The 18,919-nt window shown below is 27.6% G+C and overlaps 2 protein-coding genes and 1 pseudogene across 3 annotated transcripts; 1 reads left to right on the plus strand and 2 right to left on the minus strand.

The window, feature by feature from the left end:
* Positions 1 to 847: 847 nt before the first annotated feature.
* Positions 848 to 6,908, minus strand: cold (coiled). The gene is made up of 5 exons (XM_015524846.2): positions 6,784 to 6,908; positions 4,163 to 4,488; positions 2,656 to 2,775; positions 2,405 to 2,583; positions 848 to 2,338 (listed from the first exon to the last, which is right to left on the minus strand). The coding sequence occupies exons 2-5, from the start codon at positions 4,221 to 4,223 to the stop codon at positions 2,249 to 2,251; spliced, it is 450 nt and encodes a 149-aa protein (XP_015380332.1). The 5' UTR covers positions 4,224 to 4,488; positions 6,784 to 6,908; the 3' UTR covers positions 848 to 2,248.
* Positions 4,979 to 6,610, minus strand: LOC149057565 (52 kDa repressor of the inhibitor of the protein kinase-like; annotated as a pseudogene). Its single transcript, XR_016190793.1, has 3 exons — positions 6,428 to 6,610; positions 6,183 to 6,344; positions 4,979 to 5,505 (listed from the first exon to the last, which is right to left on the minus strand). The product of XR_016190793.1 is annotated as a 52 kDa repressor of the inhibitor of the protein kinase-like (transcript).
* A 5,425-nt stretch (positions 6,909 to 12,333) lies between the features above and the next one.
* Positions 12,334 to 18,862, plus strand: Zdhhc8 (zinc finger DHHC-type containing 8). The gene is made up of 9 exons (XM_015524892.2): positions 12,334 to 12,763; positions 12,855 to 12,973; positions 13,046 to 13,203; positions 13,263 to 13,435; positions 14,935 to 15,129; positions 15,200 to 15,371; positions 15,841 to 16,031; positions 16,108 to 16,257; positions 17,902 to 18,862. The coding sequence occupies exons 1-9, from the start codon at positions 12,672 to 12,674 to the stop codon at positions 18,461 to 18,463; spliced, it is 1,812 nt and encodes a 603-aa protein (XP_015380378.2). The 5' UTR covers positions 12,334 to 12,671; the 3' UTR covers positions 18,464 to 18,862.
* Positions 18,863 to 18,919: the final 57 nt, after the last annotated feature.

Here is an 18,919-nt window from a genome sequence, read left to right on the forward strand (position 1 = left end):
TAGTGGGTAGAACAAACCTTGTAATATTGGATATAACCTTATTGTATCAAACAATTTTATTAAATGGGTTATAACAATAACATAATCTACTAAAAAATAGTGTTGCCTACCAAGTTAAACTCGTTAACTATAACTGGTTATATTTGGGATTAATATTTATAGTTTAGTCTATGACTAATACTTTTTGAATAATAACAAATATTTAAAATCGTTTGAGGATAAATCTTTATCGTTACGCTATTTCGTAAAAATTTAAAATTCAAACGCACTTAAAATTTTTCCTATAATGATGCTTCGAGTTTTCTCTATAGTTATTTGAAGGAAAACTTAGTGTTGTATTCTTAATCCTTAGATATAAACACAAACAATTTTATGATTTTTCAGCTTCAAAATTACTTGCAAATTTTCGCATTTTCGACAGATTTCGTAAGAATTTGAACTATAAACGCTTATAAAAAAAAATTGTGCCTATGTATTCTTATAATTTTTTAATCACTATAAATAAATTAAAAATTTCAGTGGTCTATAAATAACTCAAAAAAAGTCAAACATTTTTGAAAATTAAACTGTATATACTATATAGATAACACAAACATAAACATTTGGTGAAAATTTCAAGTATTTACAGTGATCATTTTTTGAATTACAACCATATAAAAAAATCGATTTGGTCGAAAACTGATTTTGCGAAAAAATTCCCGTTTACATGTCAATATAATTTTTTTAATAGTTATAAGATTAAACCCGGCATTCTAAATACCCGATATGTCCAAAATAATAAGAACAAATATAGGAAGTATTAATGAATTAGGGTTCAAGGTAGAGTTGCAAATGATTATTTTATCAATTAAGTATGACATCAATATTATTGCTACAAAAATATTTATAAATTTAGATTTGGATAAAATATATAAACGCAATACAATGTCCAACAGTAGATTCACACACATTAATACGGTAATACTATTCTTCATAAACGTGTTTGTAGATTGCAACTTCGCATTATGTTATTTAAGACCACATTGTATTATTGCACCAATTGGTTTTTCATATTATTTAAGTTTACTTGTGATATATTAAAAATTGAATACTAAAATAAATTATGGCTTGTTAGTAGTATATTATATAAACATATTATTGAAACAATTAATACAAATATAAAAAATTCAAAAATGATAACTAACATATTTTATATTAATTACCAACACGTTCAAATAAAATTTATTCTAAATTATAGTTATACAAGATTCTTAAAACAAGTACAATACTTTGGACGGAAATAAATACAAGCTTATATCAAAATCCTGATATTTGGACGGAACTTTTCACTTACAATTAAAAATAATACTGGTAATATTTGTATATTTTTGTATGTATATTAACATATAGGTTGATTTTTTAAGCATGCATATCACTACTTTTTTAACAGAACATTTGTTCAAAGTCTGATTTTAAGAATTTTTAAGTATACCTAAAAACTATTTTTCAATTTTTGTTATATTTTGAATTACTTAAGGAGTGTCTTGAGAGATACTAACTTCTATTTTTCTAATAAAAACCCCTACTTTACTGCAAATTATTTAGAGAAAGATTTTCTCGAAAATATTGATGTACCTGAATCAAAATTCTAATGATTAGTTTTTTAAGTTATTAAAATGTTTATTCTAATGGTAATAATCTTTAAAAACGACTTAATATTAAAAAAATATAAATATATTAAATATTAAATTTAATATTTATTATATTAAGATCAGTTTTATAAATTGTTTATAGTTAATTGTTTTATTCTACCTAACTCAATACTATAGATAATATATTAATCTTATTACATAAAGTTATGTAAACAAAAACTTATTGGTTAAAGAATTTTAAATTAGATACATCAAAATTATCACAAATAATTAAAAATTAAAGAGGAGGGTTACTACATGAAAAACAAAAGTTTGTATTATCACAAGATCAACCTCAAATGGTACAAAAAATCTTGAGGATTTCAAAATATAGTCTTCAAGTGTGTTTAAAAACTCCAAACACCAGAATTAGAATATTTACATGATTCAATTATAAAAATAAGATAGGTATACTTAAAAAATGACCCAAATATATAAATGCTTATAAATAAAATAGAGCAGAAATTAATGTGACCTATAGTTGAACTTAATGGTTTTTAGTATTAAAATAATTACAATTTAAGTCAATTAATAAAAAAAAATTTTAAGGCTGAAAACAACAACTATTTGGAATTCAGCTATATGGTTTTGTTAACGTGGAATCCAATTAATATGGCGATGCATGTCAATAACACAATTAGATTGGATTTTACTGCACTACTACCCATCTGGAAAACGGAAAAATAAGTACTTAAGTATTTTAATAAATATATCTCTGGAATTAAATTTCTTACAGTGATATAAAAATTACAACGGTCGCCTAAGCAACATTCAGCACATTTCCAATCTTGATACCATAGGTAAGTGCAATAGGGCATTGTTTTTGTTTTTACAGCTTCACATGTAGCTCTTGTGGCACACCTCTTTGATACATAATATTGTTTGATCCCTCCTTCAACCCAATATGGTGGAGCTGCAATAATAATCATGTTTTTGAAACAAAATATATAGGCATTGTATGGCCAAAAATTATAAATATTCCTACATCCCCAACTGATTTCTGATAAACACATATCTTCTTCTGGTTCACATGTCTTGATTGTGTTCAAACATTTTTCATGGTTTTGATCTTGATTTGTACAAACATAACATTCCAAGGACTCACCTAAAACACAAAGAAGATTATTTTGGTTACAACCAGCTGAGTTTTAGTTATGGCACTATTAAGTTATTACATTTTTAAATCATTATTTCCCTCAGGCCTCAGCATTTATAATTGTTGTGGGCAACAAAAATAACTAATAACAATAAAAACAATTTCTTATTTTTGGAAAAACATGAGATCATTAATATATCTTATGCCTGCCATAAGATATATAAGTGATCTTGAGGATTATTTTATTATGTCAATAAGTGTTGTAAGTAATATTTTATGAAAGGAAAAGTACAAAATAAAATGTTCAAAATGTGTATTGGGGAACATGTGCTCAGATAGTTTCCATCTCACGAAATAATACATTGCTCAGAAAACTATTGTACTGTTGCTCATTTTCTCGATTGGAATCTATTATGTTATTTTTCCTATGAATTTTTTGATGAAAACACCAATTACAGAAATACAAAAGGGAATCTTTGAGTGTATATATGTCAAAACCGGTAAAGGCGAAATATTTTAATCAATATATTTATAATTTTTGAAGAAATTTGATGATTTAGAGAAAAAAATGTTACACTTATTGAAAGGAATGGAGAAAATTTATTTTCACTTCTAAATTCATAATTTGAGACTATTGTTAGGAAGCTATGGTTTAAATTTCAAGTTTGTAACACTATGGAAAGCACTGAAAAACGTTACATTTTTGAAGATACAACATAATAATGTAAAAAAATGTATATTTAAAAAAGAAAAACAACAAAAAATATTTATCTTGATAATGACATAAAATATATGTCTTTGAAATTTAATTAATAAATATAATTGACGGTAGAGTTTAGATCGCTTTTGATGTTTAATATGACTATAGCGTTTATGTTAATATGATAATATTATACCTATATTAAAACTAAAAAAATACAAAGTATATTATTAACAGTAAGAAATAAGTTAATGCAGTTATAAGATGGTCAAACAATGACATAATTTAAAAATTAAGCACTCCCTAAAAATTAAAGACCTGTCGCTGTGAACAGAAAATTAATATCACTATAATAATAAGTATCAGTTTTTTGTTGGTGGCTATAATTGAGTATTTTCCCACTATAAATTAAAATAATTTATGGATTAATTGCAAATTATTAATTTTAAACATTTGAATCGTGGTTAAAAAATATCATACGTTAATTTGATATGTAATGTAAAGCAGGGAAATTACTTAAAATTAAATGTTACAATAAAAATTAAATTATAAAAACCACATTAGCCATCTACCTAGGCCATATTAAATTTGAAAATACCAACCAATCGACACACCCATTACCTACCTAATATAATTTGAAAAAAAAAATGAATTAAATTGTGTATAATATATAATATATTAACAGTAGGCACTTACTCGAGTTTATTACAACTATGATTAATGCAATAACGGACAGCAAATTATTAACGAAAAACATATTTCCAATGTAGGAAACGAAAAAAAATGACAAAGCTCAGACGATATTATTTAAAAGAAAAAATGCATTTATTTTATATAGATTTTAATTTTAACAATTGTAAGACATTCCACGAACAAAACTTAATGATTAAATACCTATCACTAAAATACTAATTTAAATTTCGTTATCGTTAATCGTTACAATAAACAATTGTAAATTGTAATATCAAACGTAATTTGAGATCCGTCGTCCGCGCTATGATTCGCCTTCACACCCAAGAATGCTACAGCCACAGATTATATGAAAACAGATAGTGCACTTCCTATAACGCAATGCAAAAAATGAATACGGTGTTCTAATTGGTTTCCGCCCAAATCAGTGTTACCACAAATGCCAATGCTAATTTATTTGATATACATTCATACAATATTTTTGAAATTTGGATAACTTACTCACGTTTTATAGGTACGTAGGTATTTCATTTTTTGTCATAAGTTCTTCCAAACCAAAAGATATGTTATTCCTGATTTCACCAAAATCTTTTTGTTTGTTGTGTAATCTTTTTGCGTTATTACACACCGAATGAACAAAAAATGTATTCAAAAAATCAATTTTGAGTCATTTCGATACACTAATGTTTGAAATTACTTTATTATTAGGTTTTACGTGGTTTATAAACAATAACATTAAAAGTAAATACGATAGGTAAATTCTGATTCCACCAAAATGTTGAGTAAACATTTCCATAAAATTTCTTTGGAAAAAACACCAAATTAAGCATGTAAAAACATATATTTTTTTATAAAAGATTACAATAATATAAAAAATACACAGTTAATTAAAATATAATTCATAACAATAATAGACATAAATCTTAAAAATTAATGCTTCATAATTTATAAAACAATATCAAGTTTTTAAACAACATAAGAAAAGTGAAAATTAATAAAAAATTAAAATTATTTAAATCTTAATTGTACAAGTAATTAATTAATGTCATTTTGTTTGTCATATTACATAAATCAAATCCTACATAAAGAGTATTAAAATTTACAAAAATGTTTTTTTAATTAAATACAATTTAAATTACTTAATATTATTAATCTTGTATGGTAAGTACTTATTTATCTATAGATGATTTAATATAGATAATTCGTATAATCGTTGTAAGATAATGAATGTGATGATTCTGCACTAAAAGGACTGGAACATGATGCTCTTGCTGCCTGAGCCTCAAATTCTAACCTTTCCTTTTCTTCCTCCAATTTCTTTTCTTTTTCTCTCTCCAATAATATTTCAGCTATAAATTACAGTTTTTTGTTTATAATAAAGTAGTTTATTTATTTGCAAAGCATTGGCAAACGCATTGAAAAAAATCATATAATTTGATAATACAATTTAGACTTAACAAATTAGAAATTTTACAGTTTAACTTATTTTACAAAGAAGGAAAAAATGGGGTGCGACAAAAGATCATTTCCTGAGAAGAATTATAGTAGTGTTGCATCCCGACTAGGTCGATTCATACATCAACATATGAAAATGAATAAGTCGTGGTTGTTCAAGTGTAATTTAACGTTTATTAAAATAGAACTTGCATGAATACAGAATATATAAGCTTAAAATATAACCTTACAATAAAAGATGTTGAGTGGTGTTACGACCTGCCTCTGAATGTCGTGGATATCCCTAACCGTCTGGCGACTCCGTCATACGAGGGGTCCCAGAAAGACTGAGTATTCCAATACATGATTCTTATGCAGTATTAATTTAAAACTTACGAAAATGTGTCATTGCACAACCTTATGTATAGGTAATTTTTAGTACGGACAGTATGGGTCCGTAACAGTAGCTGAACAATCCATATGCATCTCTCAGCCGTGTAGCAGCAGCATAAAAGCATAAGCAAAAGCAAAACCAAATTAGAAGTTTCCATTTAGTATAAAATATATTAATTTAAATAACAAAAAGTCTTACCACTAAATATTGTTGGACATTGTAAGACGGTTCTTATTCCTGGGATTTAAAAACATATGGTCTTCAAAATGAACACCACATACTCTATAACTCTTTTGTAAAGAAGCAGGATCTTTTCCTAACAAATGTAATGTTTGACATTTTTCCATCCATTGTTTACACCTATAATAGAATATAATAAAATAGTAACACAACAAATCATAAGATATACAGATTAAAATTATATAATAAACCTAAATACTCACCTCGATAAGTCACTTGGGAATCTAAAATAGCTTATGTCTGTGGTTTTTGACATTTTATTATTGCAAAATTTAACTGCACAAGAAGTCATTTTGAAAAAACTGAGATTTTTAAAACACGAGTGTTCAATGAAAAATTAAAAAATTTGTTTGAGGTTTTGTATGTTTTGATTTTATGGATATCACTATATCAGTATATCACCATCAAGTGTGCCACCAGTATACGGTATAATTCAAATATTTTAAGTCCGCTAAAATAGTCACATTGATTTCGGCGGAGACCTTGGCGGTGATCTTATCAACCATTTTTTGTTTACATCGAAGTGCACTATCTGTTTTCATATAATCTGTGCTACAGCCTACAATTGTTGTTATTGTTCATTATAAAGGTATGAATGCGTGATAATGAGACTTAGGGACCTCGTCCTCGTATTGTATTAGTCGTTTTGACGAATTGTAAACAGGGACAACTATACCATAGAATAGATAAAAAACACACAATAGAAGACGACGTAAATGAAGCTGTTATCTAATTATAATAGATATATGATATATTTTATATTAGATAACAAAGACCTTAGATCAATAAATCATTGACTAAATAACAGAATGTAGGTAATATCACAGAATAGATGAAATGTATAATATATTATATATAAATGTAATAATTATATATATAAAATATAAACTGTGATAATATGAAATAGGCCTATCGCCTATTTTACAAATTAAGATACACGAGATGGTCTGACAGAAAAGGTGAAAATTCACCTATTCTGTGGTCTATCGTCTATGCTTAGTCACAGATTATATAAAATACATAGACCTTATACTAAAGGTCTATGATAAAATATAATAATACATTTTATATAATCTGTGACTTAGATAACAATAATACAATGTATATGGGGTCATATTTGTCGTACCACAATATATTTTTTCCAACGGTCTTTTGTTCTAAAAAAGTTAGAAAGCAAATGTTTTGAAGAAAAAGTTGTAATTGAAAGTAATATTTTTTAGAACAATGATAATGCAATAAATCCATACACACAAGACAAAACGTTCACACTCAAACAAGGGATATGTCCAAACGTAACCCTTAACAATGTACAAATTCCCACTTCCGATAATGTAAAATATCTAGGATTGATCCTTGATAAAAGACTGGCATGAAATAAGCACCTACAAACCAAACGACTAACTCTAAATAATTGCATGCGCATGCTCAGACCTCTCTTAATTAGAAATAAGTGCTCCAACCTTAACACCAAACTATTAATCTACAAAGCTCTACTTAAACCAATCTGGACGTATGGACTCCAACTGTGGGGTTCTGCCAAAAAATCCAAACATTCCAAAATATATCAATCCGACGACTATGTGATGCCCCGCCTTATATCTCTAACCAAACTCTTCATATGAGATCTATTGTATAGAGGAAGCACACATTTTTTATACACGTTTTCACAAACGACTTCAAACCCATCCAAACCCTCTCATAAAAGATCTTTCCATAATTCCATCCTTACGCTCCCAGGAAATCCTAACCGCAGATTAAAAACTTTAAAAAAAAAAATTTCAGAAAAATTGAAAATTTCAGTTTTTTATATTAACGGAAATCATACTAAATATTTTTAAATTTATAAATCAATTTTAAACATTTTCATTAGGTATGTATTTGAGTAGGTATGTAACATAATATTAACATAAAAACAATGTTAATATATATAAGTATTTTTACATTTTAAATAATAATTTGTATAACATTTTATGCAACTTATAATTTTAATAATTTTCTATAAGCATAACAAATATGTATTAATTATCAATATTTTTTAGATTCTGAACGAAGTGATGAATGTATTGATTTTACAATGATGTGTGTTTTTTTTTGTGTCTGTGTACAGCATAACTAGTCGAAATAATGCTTCGATTTCAAACATTGGGGGTGGTTTCCGATGTAAAATTGAAGATCCTTGTTGCATTATAGAGGTCAAATGTAATCATTTTCCAACAGTTTTAAAAAAAATCGAGAATAACAAAAAAAAAATGACAGAAAAACTGGAATTTTTAAGCAAAATCAGTTTTCGACCAAATCGATTTTTTTATATGGTTGTAATTCAAAAACTGATCACTGTAAATATTTGAAATTTTCACCAAATGTTTATGTTTGTGTTATCTATATACAGTTTAATTTTCAAAAATTTTTGACTTTTTTTGAGTTATTAATAGACCACTGAAATTTTCGATTTTTTTGAGAATTTTTTTGAAGTGTCAGTAGTAAAAAAATGTTGGACGACCAAAAAAACTTGAAAATTTAATACACGGTTCCTTATTAGTTGTTCTTATTGTAGCTAAAAAAAATCAAAAATCATAAATCACAATTTTTTTTAATAATTGTTTACAGTTCAAAATTTTACGAAATCTGTCGAAAACGCGAAAATTTGCAAGTAATTTTGAAGTTGAAAAATCATAAAAATTTTTGCGTTTATAACTAAGGATTAAAAATACAACACTAAGTTTTCCATAAGTTTTCCTTCAAGTAGCTATAGAGAAAACTCAATGCATCATTATAGGAAAAATTTTAAGTGCGTTTGAATTTTAAATTTTTACGAAATAGCGTAACGATAACGATTTATCCTGAAACGATTTTAAATATTTGTTATTATTCAAAAAGTATAAGTCGTAGATACTTGAAAATTTTACCAGTTATTTAGATTGGCATTTTCTTTACATGATTTAATTTTAAAAATATTTTGACTTTTTTTGAGGTATTTATAGACAACTGAAATTTTCAATTTTTCTGAAAAATTTTTTTTGAAGTGTTGATAAAATTTTTTTGGCCCTATCAAAATACTTGAAAATTTAATACAAAGTTCCTCACAAGTTATTCTTATAGTTAATTTTTATCCTCCGTATGAGATGTTTTATCATAATAATTATATCTGTTATATATTGTATAATTATTATTTATATAATTTGTTTGATTTCCCTTGTCAATTGTTATATCTGACCCGTTATTGCTACTCACCGAAATGTCAGACGGAAGTTAGCTATTAGAGAAATATTTTGAAAATTAAATCATGTAAAGAAAATATCAATCTTAATAACTGGTAAAATTTTCAAGTATCTACGACTTCTTATACTTTTTGAATAATAACAAATATTTAACGTTACCGAGGCTTTTTCCTTAATAATAATTTAAAAAAAACTACATTCATCGCTCCGCTCAGAATCTAAAATTAATAAAAACATAATAGAAATGTAAACATTTTATTAGAACTTGGCTACAAAAATGTTAAATGCCGTCCTAGGCGTAGGCATAGGCCTATGCCGCCTACCGGCTTGAGTCCCGAGTGACCAGAATACGGGATAAATCCCGCAAAAAAAAACGACAAAGGCGTGGTCTACAGTAATAATATTATAAAAGTATAAATAGAAAAAAAATGTTAGTTAATTAAAAAAATTATTTATGAATGTATTATACTCTACGACTATGATTTTACAAAGAATTTATTATAGGACTAAATTTTAATAAAACCATAATTTCATATCCCTAAGGAATTGTATCAAAAGTATCATCTGCAGTTTTGTTTAATAAACGCCACCAGTGACATACGCAGAATAAAGTTTTAGGGGGTGTTTTTGAAAATCAGTTATTTAAAAGTAGAATGTTTTTCTTTTGCTTTAGTTGGTTTTCCCCAAACACAATGCAATATTATTTATACCTATCTTTTAAATTATAATACTATAAGATGACAATTGACATTAAAATAAAATAAGTAAGAAACCAAATATTTCGGGGGGTGCAGGGTGCAGTTTGAACACCCAAAACACCCTCCCTCATGTGTACATGCCTGCAGATCACCAATAATAGGATAAATACTTCTCTAAGAGGTCTTCATTAAAATCACACATTTTCTTCATAATTTTCAGTCTAAGAGATGACTCGAAAGACTTTCAATTCTTTGTGTATTGGCACAAATATTTCGTATGTAATCAATGTTAAAAAATGGATTTTGAACTTACCTAACATTTTTATTGGAGCTTGTAGTCTGTAATTTTACAGTTAAAAATTTTCAAATACATTGGTCGGATTAACTGCATATAGATATATTGAACGCCACTATTTTTCTCATAGTTAAATTTCAACTTTTAAAGTAAGTTTGTTATTCCATGTGATTTTATATTATATTTCACTTTTATGTGTCTCCAAAAACAATCAATTGTTTATGTTAGAGCACCTGTATGAGTTTATGAAGTTCACGTTATATGGTTATTGGTTAAAACTTAATAGTTTAGTTAAGAACATTGTGATAGTCTAATGTCTAATGTGATCACTGATCGCCACTCATGGACTTATCTGATATTTGAATGAATTGTTGATCGACCAAGCATATACAAATAGAATCATAAAAATAGTTTTTAACGTGTTAAAAAATAGAACGAGAAAATATGTAAATAACTTTATAAATGCAGATAGCATTCGACGCGTGTACCGTTTTGGCGTTTTCAGATGTGTCTTTATATCCAACCCAGGAATCAGAATCAACAATGAACTGTTGAAATTGTTTTTGCTGGCAACCTTTTTCTTTTATACAGGAAAACTTCTTTTACTTTTCCTTTTTCATTTGTTTTGTAAAGTTTTACTTCCTTGCTACCAACAGAGTTCTGAAGAGCTAAACGTGCTTATATACATGGACAATATTGTCAATTATTTTAAGTATTATATAATGAACAAAAAATCATTATGATATTGTTCATAGTATAGTATTGTACCTATTCTGCCTATAGTATACGCCGGACAACATTTTATGATTGCGTGAAGTTGGTTATTATACTTAGTACATACTCTCAAACGTATATTGATTAGTATTTATAAGAATTTTTTAAGCATAATTCATAGCTCACACAGTTATACCATATAATCTAGATTCTAGGTTATAAATAAAAGATATAAATATTTTGTTATTATTATAATAATTAACTTCAATATAAATTAGTTGCACGTTGCACGTATCCGTTATCAGCTTTTGTTGCAGTATTTGTAGTAAAAATGCTTCGATTATCTACTTAGGTATATTTTCTGACAGGAGAGTGAATCTTATTGGTCGGTACTTTGAAAGTTTGAAATTTGGGGAGTCAAAAGTAAAGGTATTCAGTAATTTTCAAAAGCGTCGGAACTCTTCTTCTTCATATTCACCTTCGTCCCAACTATTTAGGGTCGGCCATCTTTATCACGTAGCTTCACTTTTCTCGATTTTCCACATCCCTTAAATACATACCCACAGCGTCGGAAAAATGTACACTATCGAATTTATTTTATTGTATAGAAACTTAATAAAAAAATGATTATCTGTAGAGAATTTAAATTTTTGCCAGTTATTATTATGTTCAATACAATATATAATTTAAAAAATATTTTGGTGCAAATTACATAATATGTATTTAAATGTATCTATTGGTCATTGGTGGGACAACGCAAAAATTATAAGAAATAAAATTGGCGTAAAATATTGCCTCCCTTGTTTGAAAGTATTGGTTACTGGCTAGTGGAATAAATAGATTTTAGAACCAATTGGTCATTGGAAGAAATATTTCTTGGAATAAATTATCATCAAAATAATATCATTAATTATTATGTATTATTTTCTCAGAATAAATATATATATTGGATGTGTAATTTAAACAAATCGACATTAGATCAAAAATTTCTGTTACGTCAAGTACCTTTCGCTGGTATACCAAAAATGTAACTTCTTGAACGCTCGAGTTTGAAGTTTGAAGTTTGAACTGATTTTTTTTCAATTTAATTTCCATTATTACTGTGAATACCAACTTCTAAGCTCAATGGTTTTTGTTTTCTGCGTTCTGACCACACTGCCTCGTTAGACCACATTATCACAGAAGTATAAATTTTCAATTTTATTTTTATTTTTAATGGTTTAAGTGAAATTTTGAATTTATTTCGGTCACTCTTGATTGCCCGTCAATGATTCAATATTTTACCCGCGGGCTGACTACATCGCGCAGTCCTGACGTATACGTTCTCCTCACACGCCCCGACGCCGTCTAGCTGCGAACAACATGAGAGAGCTCATTTTTCGCTCACATTTACCACAGCACCATTTCTGTTCGCGACTACACTTACTGGATCTGTTGCTGTCAGACCAGAAGAAGAATGACGCTTGAAATCCATTTCTGCTGTGCAGTAGTAGTTTTCGAGTAACCAGAAGAAAACCACACAATGCCAAAATGCGGATTGCATACAAAATATTTGCCAGCGACATTTGCATGGATACTGCTACTAGGGACAACTGGAGCTTTTTTTTACTATCCGTGAGTACCTAGCTAGTAGTGATACACTCAACCCTTTTGTAAATTATATTGACATGCGAAGCTCGCCATCATACATTATTGTTTATTACAGATGTCGATTTTTTGCTCAATTTTATCCATGGGTACCAGTCGTTCATGGCATAGTGACGTTTTTTGTTATAGCAAACTTCACATTGGCTACATTCATGGATCCAGGTGTAATACCCAAAGGTAAATATTCAATTATTTATTGTCATATGTAAGTATAATTTTTTTTATTTATATCATGTAATTTGATTTCAGCACCAGAAGATGAAGACACCGGCGATGACTTCCAGTCACCTTTGTATAAGTCTACAGAAGTCAACACAATACAAGTGAGGATGAAATGGTGTTCCACTTGTAGATTTTACAGGCCACCAAGATGTTCTCACTGTAGTGTTTGCAACTGTTGTATAGAAGTAATATTTAAACACATTTTTTTTACTATTACTACATTGAAATTATAAAACATTTTTAGACATTTGATCATCATTGCCCATGGGTAAACAATTGTATTGGTCGCCGGAACTATCGCTATTTCTTCTTTTTTCTTATATCACTAAGTATACACATGGCGTCTATATTTGGTGTTTGTTGTTGGTATATTTTATACCATAAAGATAAAATTGGAGACATTGATACTTTAGTATCGTATCCTTTATTTACACTCTTTATTTATGCTATTCAAAAGAATAACTTATGCAAACAGATTATTTAGTAAATTGTATAATGAGACTACCTAGACTGCAATCTTATTAGGACTTCTACATTTATACATATAGTATATTCAATTTGTTAAAATAAAAACTGTTACTATGTGTTTTAAATGTCATCAGAGAATATTATCTATACGGGTGATTTTTTTTTTTTATTATGAACTACTCATTTTTTCTTAAAGTATTAATCTTTTAGAAAATATTGTTTTTATATAGTATCAAGTTGTTACAAAACAATGTTTTTTTAATTTTTAATGTTTCTTTCCTTATAGGTAATTTTAATTTTTTTTACTTTTTTGAATGACAATTTTCATAGTATTTCAGAGTATTTTGATTCACTAAAATCGAATTTCAGATGATTATTTAATGGGTTATAAGCATGGATGATTTGTAAGTTCATACATTTGTTTATCAATGTTGTATTTATTGTTAGATGACATAAAAATCCATTTCAAGATACCATAATTGAGTTTTATGAAGTTGGCATATTTTTAGGATTTTTGCCTCATTAGCATATTTATGTTTTTCTTTATGTTTCTCTATGATATATTCATAATTTTGGTGTTCATATTTTATTTTATTAGATATTAACATGTTTTGTTTTTATTAAAATAGGTATTGTAAAAGACCAATCTTTGAAGAAAACTAAAGTAATTTATATTTTTTCATTGTATAAATATACGGTAATACTGTAGGATCTCGATAATATGAACGAGATTTGGGAAAGGGGTCGTTCGGATTAGCAATATTTATCGGATTAACTATGGCTAGAAAAAACATTAATTTTATCGTAATTTAAAATATGAAATTTTTATTTTATTTGTATTAATCTTGTAAAAACTCGTAATTTCAAAAGACAATGAATATATAAAAATATTATTCTAATTATGAACTTAACTATATAAAATATTGATTTATTTTTTTTTTTTTTGTACATTGGTTCCCATTATGGATCGATATGCCTTTTCCCACATGATTGAAAAACGTTATTACTGGAAAATATTATTTATAAATACATACATGTGTACATATTATGCCAAAAAGATAATTCTCAAGCACGTTTTGATTACCGCGTCTTTCGGATTAGCCTGTGTTTGGTTTGTCGAGATCCTACTGTAGCTACAATTCAAAATTATTTAAAATCGAACTTAAATTATGAATATTAATTTTATTGCTTTGATAAAAAAATCATTTTAGTGACCTATTTATTTCAGTTTTAAAATGTAATATTTTTAAGATAAGGAAATTTGATAATTTACAAATCAATAAATTTAATCCTATCCTGTTGAGTACCTTTTTCACAATTTAAAATTATTCAATAATAATAAATATAGAAACTAATGCTGTAGAATAATTATAAATTTATCAGTGCCTACTATATTTCAATTATTCATAGAATTATAATTATTTTCCTTAATTAAAATAATGTATTAGATTAACATTATGTGGCTTAGTAATAATATTATTTATACCTATATTTGGTTTGACTGGATTTCATGCTGTATTAGTAGCTCGTGGTCGAACGACTAACGAACAAGTCACTGGAAAGTTCAAAGGTGGTTACAATCCATTTTCACATGGCTGTCGTCTCAACTGTATAATCATTTTATTTGGACCTCAGTTTCCTAGGTAAACTTGTTATCATTTTCATACACAAAATATAATTTACTATAGTAATAATAATAATTTTACATCTTAGTTTGTTGAAAGTAAAAACTTCCAAGTATCAAAAACATAAAAAACAAATTCAGAACAGTTTTAATGTACCTCCGCCATTATTAACAAAAGAAGATGATTGTGGGCCACCTGTTGCTAAAACTTACTTGGATAATAGCAATGGCTTACATCATTCATCAAATAATTATAATAAGGTAAGACTTATTTATCAGTTTTTAAGATTTATTTAAACAATATATGAAGGATTTTAATTCAAATTTATGTTTTTTTTCAAATGTGATGTACAATACTAGTGCAAGAGTGGTAAAATTGTTATTATAGTACTCATTGTTTAATGATTTAAGTAGCCACCTTAATATTTTTTAATTTATAGCTCCAAATCCATAATCAAAACTTGTAACATGTTAATTAAAAGTAAATCAATCAAACTATTTTGCAACTGTTTATTAGTTATAAATTATAATATTTAAGTTTTGACATTTAATTTAATTATTATTGTTTTTTTTTTGACTATTTCTACTTATTTAACTGGTTATATTTTACTTGTAAGTCAACCAATTCTGTTTTAACTCTTAGTAAAATATAATTTTTCATCTAATAACAATTTTCATGTTACATTGATCTCACTTTATTTATCTATGTGAAATTTTTATAATTTTCTAGATGTCACCAGGAAGAGAGTGTTTAGAGCTGGATATTGAATTAACTGCTTCACAGTCACAAGACTGCGAACCAACACCGCCATTACAGCGACAAGGCTCAAAAAACAATTTCTATCTACCCTCATATGATACAACTGACAGTGCTAGGATGTCTTATGTGACACGGACAGCTCCTCACCCATCGCGGCCCAGGTACATTATTTTAAAGAGTAATTAATTATATTTTACATTTTTTATGTTTATCAATATTAATTATAATTTAAAAAAGAATGAATGAAATGGGCAACAGTTTGTCAAGAGAAACTATGATGGATCCTAATCGTCAATCCAACATCATTATGCAAAGTCCAACAATGCAGCAAAGAATGAAAGCTATCGGAGTACCCACAGCTTTGGCACTATCTAGTCCATTAAGGCGGTAAGTGCTGTTTTTAATTTACTGAATAATCTAGAAATTATTTTAAGTCTGTCTATATCATATCTAGTAGATGTAAAATTTTCAGAATAGTATTAAATAGTAAAAATAAAGTAATTGAAAACACCCGAGAGCAACTAGACTAGAGACTCTTCATATTAATATAATTTTTTAGTTAATTTTGTATAACTGAAGAAGTAGTAGCCAGTGACAGATTGTCAAATTCAAGTTTTGTAAGATTTGAAAACCAAAATTTAGAACTTGGAGATCTTTAATTGTTGCACAAAGAAATTATATACATAGTCATGTTGAGTTAATTACTATAGATTAATAGATAAATGTCTAGTTATTGCACTAAGTTTAAAATCAATGAAATGTCGAATTAAACCAAATCCAAATAAGTTAGTATACACAATATTCACTTTATATCAGTCCTTCTGTCTAAATGTCTCTTTAAATATTCTTATTCCAACGTCTAATACTGTCATCTGACCTAGGATTCAATTTGGATCAACGCCTTACTTGGAATGCACACATCCCTTTCAAAAGACTCGCCTTAAATGCTCGATTTCGCAGTCTACATCCCTTGCATACTAATAATAAACTCTCTAAACAGTCTAAACTAAAAGTTAAAGTTCTTATGTATAAAACACTTCTAAAACCAATGTGGACCTACCTACAGTCTTCAATTGTGGGGTACTGATGAGGTATCTAATACCAACACCAGAATGTTGCTCTTAGAAAAATTACAATTAATGCTCCACTTTTTGTGTCTAATTATACTCTACATAAACACCTCAAAATGAAAACCATGACAGAAGAAGCTGTAGATTTCTACAAACGCTTTCACATAATCGCCTACAAACCCGCCAAAATCTATTGATAAAGAGCATATACACTCAAACCATACCAAAAAACCCCGGGCATTGTCTAAAAAGGAACTGGTGCCGTAACTAGTTATAAATAAAAAATTATAAATAAATTAAAAAAACAAACAAGTTCTAGACTCTAGACAGCATTAATTCCCAGCCAAGTGTCACCAATGGGTGAATTTCTTAATTCAAAATATTCATGCTACTATTATATCATATATTATATATTGCATATATTGTGTTATGTAGTACAGACTGTGTATTTCAGGTTGTAAAAGAAAAAAAAAGTTTAAAATCAAACATTTGCAATTATATGATATTCCATTATTTAACAATCAAATTTATCTGGTTGTTGCACCAAACAACGTGGTTTTTTTTTCTTAATAATGTGCAAAGAATATCTAACTTAAATCAAAATTTGAAGGTGTTTTGTTGCTGCTCTCCTTTCTTTAATAAATAAAACATGCCACACACATGATAAAAAAAAAATATTAAATGTCACTCTATAAACTATATGATTTAAACATTTTGAATACTACTTGGCTATTGTAAAAGTGTAAAACAAATATAAAGCGAGCAATGTCTTACTTCCTTTGTATGTCCTCCGTATTTTGGTGAGAAGTTATCACATCAATATTAATATAAAGATAACTGACAGAATTAGATGTTTAATAATGCGTGTTAAGAAATACTTATTGCTCATTTTCTCTCCTGAAAAATTTAGTTTAAAAGTATTTTTATTTCATTAATTTTTATTCTCCTTTTTGTATATTAGATCCAACCCGGGAACTCCTACTCAAGTGAAACGACCTGACTTTATAGGAGTCGGTTCTTCTGCTAAACATTATGAATACCAAGAACGTAGTCCACAACGGCGTTTTTTATCTGAAGGTGACATTTTACGGGAGCATGAACGTCCGCCTTCTTATCCACGTATAAATAATACCGTTGACAATATTCAAGAATTAGCTGGATCACCGCAAAGAGGTGTTTATACATGGAAAGATACCCCTGGTACAACTGGTTCTTACTATGTCCCCAGACAAGCACCTACATTCAACTATTGTGCAGCACATAATGATTATAGATCTAATCCAACTAGTCCGACTACAAAAACGTATTACCCTGTTCGCGGAGGGGTTCCTGTTTATCCACCTCAACCATCCCCTGTTGGCAAGAAAAAACCTCCTCCTGTACAAACTAGGAGACCTATGTCTTTTGCCAGGGCTATAGACCATGATGCAATGGAGATGTCAATTAATAGAGGAAACAGTACCGACAATGGAAGTCCTGATCGTAAAAGTGCTTATGACAAAAACTATGAAATATCTGTTTAAATGTGTTGTTGATAGCTTTCTTTTTAACTTTCCAGAATGTTTTTTATGTTATGTTAAATTATTGTCATGTGCATACTTTGAATAGATTGAAATTTACTGTTGTAAATATAATATATATATATATATATTTTTTTTAAGGCCCATCAAAAGCAAATATATTACTTACAAAGTTGTGTGTTACAGGGTGTTGTAGAATATTATGTTAAAAATAGTGAACAATTATGTTTATTTGAAGTTAAGCCATTTCAACTTAAACCTTATTTTGATTATTATAATTACTTACAATATGTTAATTTTAATAGTAGAACAATTAATTATAAAATCTAGTCATAATTTTTGAAATATTACATTGTATAATACCTTTAATACTTCAAATAAAACTTTATTATTTAAAGAAAAGTTTGATCATAATTTATTGTATGTAAATATATACATTTTGTTTACAAACAAAAAACA

Source organism: Diuraphis noxia, unplaced genomic scaffold (assembly GCF_037042655.1).
Source record: "Diuraphis noxia isolate RWA-SAM2 unplaced genomic scaffold, SU_Dnox_SAM2 contig0003, whole genome shotgun sequence".
NCBI lineage: Eukaryota > Metazoa > Arthropoda > Insecta > Hemiptera > Aphididae > Diuraphis > Diuraphis noxia.

What these genes read in the sequence shown, in the direction of transcription:
- cold (XM_015524846.2), bottom strand. Translation starts at nt 4,223, where the DNA reads ATGTTTTTCGTTAATAATTTGCTGTCCGTTATTGCATTAATCATAGTT. An exon ending in CATAGTTGTAATAAACTCGA is followed by an intron (nt 2,776 to 4,162) that starts GTAAGTGCCTAC and finishes TTTGTGTTTTAG; the next exon opens with GTGAGTCCTTGGAATGTTAT. An exon ending in GTTGTAATTTTTATATCACT is followed by an intron (nt 2,339 to 2,404) that starts GTAAGAAATTTA and finishes TCCGTTTTCCAG; the next exon opens with ATGGGTAGTAGTGCAGTAAA.
- Zdhhc8 (XM_015524892.2), top strand. Translation starts at nt 12,672, where the DNA reads ATGCCAAAATGCGGATTGCATACAAAATATTTGCCAGCGACATTTGCA. An exon ending in CCTCACCCATCGCGGCCCAG is followed by an intron (nt 16,032 to 16,107) that starts GTACATTATTTT and finishes AATTTAAAAAAG; the next exon opens with AATGAATGAAATGGGCAACA. An exon ending in CTATCTAGTCCATTAAGGCG is followed by an intron (nt 16,258 to 17,901) that starts GTAAGTGCTGTT and finishes TTTGTATATTAG; the next exon opens with ATCCAACCCGGGAACTCCTA.